General features: G+C 53.1%; 1 protein-coding gene across 1 annotated transcript; it reads right to left on the reverse strand.

Annotated features, from left to right (window-relative positions):
• Positions 1-519: 519 nt before the first annotated feature.
• Positions 520-1,632, reverse strand: LOC112582207 (Y-box-binding protein 3-like). The gene has a single exon (XM_025276571.2). It carries the CDS (start codon positions 1,630-1,632, stop codon positions 520-522), a length of 1,113 nt encoding a protein of 370 aa, XP_025132356.2.
• Positions 1,633-3,654: the final 2,022 nt, after the last annotated feature.

Consider the following 3,654-nt stretch of genomic DNA (forward strand, 5'->3'; position numbering starts at 1 on the left):
ATAAGAGATAAAGGCAACATGAAATGTTTCATTGCGGAAATACAAGCCAGGTGAGCAATGTGACATCATCTCTAGTTTCAGATAATCTTCATTTTCTTCCTTTCTTCTTCTTCTTCTACTTCTTCTTCTTCTTTTTTTTTTTTTTTTTTTTGGCTAAAAATAAAACACAGTTTTTTAAGGTTATTTCAACAAATTCACCTGGGGATGCAGAATAATAGGTGTGGTCCTGGTCAGACCATTAAAGATATAGGTTCAGAAGTGTGTGTTTATGTGCGTGTGTGCATGTGTGTGTGAGTGTGTGTGTGAGTGTGTGTGTAGGGAAACTACCAAGGCAGATGGTATGAGGGAATTTAGAATTACATAGATCTTGTAATTTATCTTCTCACCTTGGGTAAAGGGCATGTATCTTTTTCAGGGCCCAAATCTAACAATCTGTGTGCATGTTTGGACTGAGCTCCTCAAGGGGACATCACCTGTAGCCCAGGGCAGGGAGTCCCTGGGGAGCGAGCCGAGCTGTGACTAGGCCCGGGCGGCAGAGGGCGCATCCATGACAGAGGGGTTCTCCTCCTCAGGGGCGTCGTTCTTCTTGGCCACAGCGACAGAAGCAGGTGTTTCAGTGGCGCTCTTCCTGATCTTGCCCTCTCCTCGGTCGGAATTCTGTCCCTGGGCGCCAGGCACTCGCTGCGGGAGGCGGCACGGGTTATTGGGACGGCAGGATCCATAGCGTGGAGGGGGCCTCTGTGGCGGATTGCCGCTGGCTTCGTGCCGGCTCTCGCTGTGCTCTTCCTCCAGCTCCTCCGAGATGCCTGGTGAGCGTCTTGGACCAGGAGTGGTGCCTCGGCCCCTAGGGCGACTCAGCAGGTAGCTGGGGCCCCAACCCCGCCGAGGATGCCCCTCTTGCCTTGCGGTGGGGGCGGACCCAGGCTGCCAGTCGGACCGGGGGCCGCTGGTGGTAGCCAGGATCGATGAGTGGCGGGTCACAGACGGTGCCCTGCGGGAGAGCGGGAAACGCCTCAGTCGTTGGTCTTGGGAGTGGCCAGGGAGAGGGCGTCTGAGGCCCTGGGCCGCAGTGAAGCCTTCGCCTCTGCCCTCGCGTTCATCAGCGTCGCCCTCCGTGCTCTTGGGACCTCGCGGTGGCGGCGCATGGCTATGGATGCTGGAGCCCCGGCGGATGCTGCTGCGGTGGGCAGTGTAGCAGCTTCCCTTCAGTGGCACGCCCGCTGGCCCGGTCACGTTAGCGGCCTCGGTGCCCCGCTCACCCTGCACCACGTCGAACTCCACCGTCTCGCCGTCGTCCACGCTGCCTCGGTACTTGCAGGGGGTTTCCCCGGTGATGGCCGTATGGTGAACAAATACATCTTCTTGGGTATCGTGCCTCCTGATGAAGCCGTACCCTTTCTTATCCTTAAACCACACGACAGTGCCTAGGACCCTCTTAGCAATGACCTTCTTAGGCGCCTTTCCCTTGGCGCCCCTGGTGGTGGTTTTGGGGATCCCATCCCCGCTGAGGTGGCCTGTGCCTAGGCCTAGGGTCTGGTCTCTGCCTCCCAAGGATGCCAGGGGTTTCCACGCCGCGTGAGGGCGGAAGGAAGCGGCCACGTCCCTGAGGGTGGGCTCCCCCGCCTCACTCATCAGATCGTCCTTGATCTCCTTTGTCCAAGAATCAGAGGGAAATTTGTCCTTCTGAGGTTGGAAGGGTGGGAGGGGGCTCGGGCTGGAGGCAGGAGCCTCTCTCTGGGAGGTTTGTGGGTTAGGGCCAAGGGCTCTCTGGATTTAGTCCGAGAGTCTTGGAGAGGCCTGTAGCATCTCCTGAGACGACGGGGACGCAGACCAAACAGTGGCTGCCATGGTGATGGTGAGCTCTCGAGGGGTGGGGGCGGGGCGGGTCTTTGACGTAGCTTGAGTGGGGTGGGGGAGGGCGGGGCAAATGCACTCCACCCCAGCCTCCTGCCACCACATCATAGTACCTCCTGCTTCATGGTGGAGAAGGTGGCTCACTTGAAGCTCTAGGAAAGGGCCTTGAGCACCCTCTTGCTTGCTTGAGGGGACCCACGTTCCAGCCCTCTTCCTTGGTTGGGGAGATTCGCAGCCTTCTAAGGGCACTCGCTCGATATTCTCTCACAAATCTCTGGTCCTCTTCCGACCCCCAAGGAGCTCATTGTGTGGGTCAGGCATTTTGTGTCACTTGGGGCAAGATGACAGCCGGGTGATTTGAAAACCCAATCAAAGAAACCTGTTGTGGGTTTTGTCTATTTGTTTTGTTTTTGTTTCCCTTCTGAAGGCTGCCAGGCCTAGAATGCCAGTGCTGAGAGGACACTAATGTAGCACATGTTTATCCAGACTAGTGTTAAGATTATGTTGACCTAAAACAAATAGACTGCCAGGGGTTTCTCCACCATAAATGAGTTTACTCTAGATCAACAGAGAACTGCAATTCGGGGTCTACAACCATGGTGAGCCACACGCAAGCTTCCCTAACAGGAAGAAGATAACTCTTTGAAAGAATGGGGAGGTTAGGAAGGCTGCACTAGACAAAGTGTCCATGGGAGGCTGAGGCTTTGAAGTATGGTGGCTCTTCATTTGCTGAGTCCTGACAGTCTCTCACTGGCTGAGCTATTAGCATTCAAGAAGAGGAAGTATTTCTTCTTCCTGCTGGGTTCTGGTGTCATGTCTGAGAGCCCTCCCTTCTGGCCTCCCAACTCTATCTTAATGGAAGTGCCTCTTTATTAATTTTTACCCTTCACCCCTTTGACCAAAATCTTTCTCTGAAAGCATCATTGATCAAGAGTTAGATTTTTTTCAGTTTTTGCCAACCCCCGCCCACCTTCCTCCCCCGCCACACCCCCATGCCTGGAAAGACCTCTCCTGGGCATAGCATCCCATGTTAGAGTGAAAGTGCAGAGTTTGGAAGTGTATTGAAGTCACTTTAGAGTAAGAAGGAGGGGCCAGAGGGAGAACCCTCAGGCACTTTTTCTCCAAAGTTCATGTTTTCAAGATCATAGAGGCTGGAGATCACCTGAAGCATTGTGCCCCCATCGGAGGTTTGGCAGACAAACTTTCAAGAGACATACTCTGTATATCCTGGGAAGGCTGTCTTGTCAGATATCATCTCTGCTTCAACTTCAGAAAACCTCTACTCTCAGATCACTAGGTACTGTGCAGGTCCTGTCAGGATCTGTGCTTTCTTTAAGTGTGTCTTGTGAGTCCAAGAGTCTATTCCCTGGAGCTTGGTGGCACAAGGGCTGGCTAACAGTACCTGATAGGGGACTTTCCAGCAAGGTAGAGGTGACTCCTTCTGGAAGTGTTTTTGCCAATAGATGTAACGTCCCTGTTGCAAGGTGTGTTGAAATATCAGAGGACCTCTCCTCTTTTCAGTGGTGGGTCAAAAGAGGCAGGAGCCAAGTGACTATCCTATGACTGTCCCAAAGGGTGAAAGTTTATGCATTCCAAACAGAGTGGATCTGTGATTCAGAAGGACCAATAGGCAATGCTTTTGGACAAGGTAATTGGAGGGCCTGCACAAATCTTGCCAACTGAGTCTTAATAATGTCATCAGTGCATTTGACTAAACCAGAGGAGTGAGGCTGGTCAGCGCCGTGAAAGTGTTGTAAAACTAGCCAAACAGTGCAGACTTGTGGAAGTAACTGACCAGTA

Source organism: Bubalus bubalis, chromosome X (genome assembly GCF_019923935.1).
Source record: "Bubalus bubalis isolate 160015118507 breed Murrah chromosome X, NDDB_SH_1, whole genome shotgun sequence".
In the NCBI taxonomy this organism is placed as follows: Eukaryota; Metazoa; Chordata; class Mammalia; order Artiodactyla; family Bovidae; genus Bubalus; species Bubalus bubalis.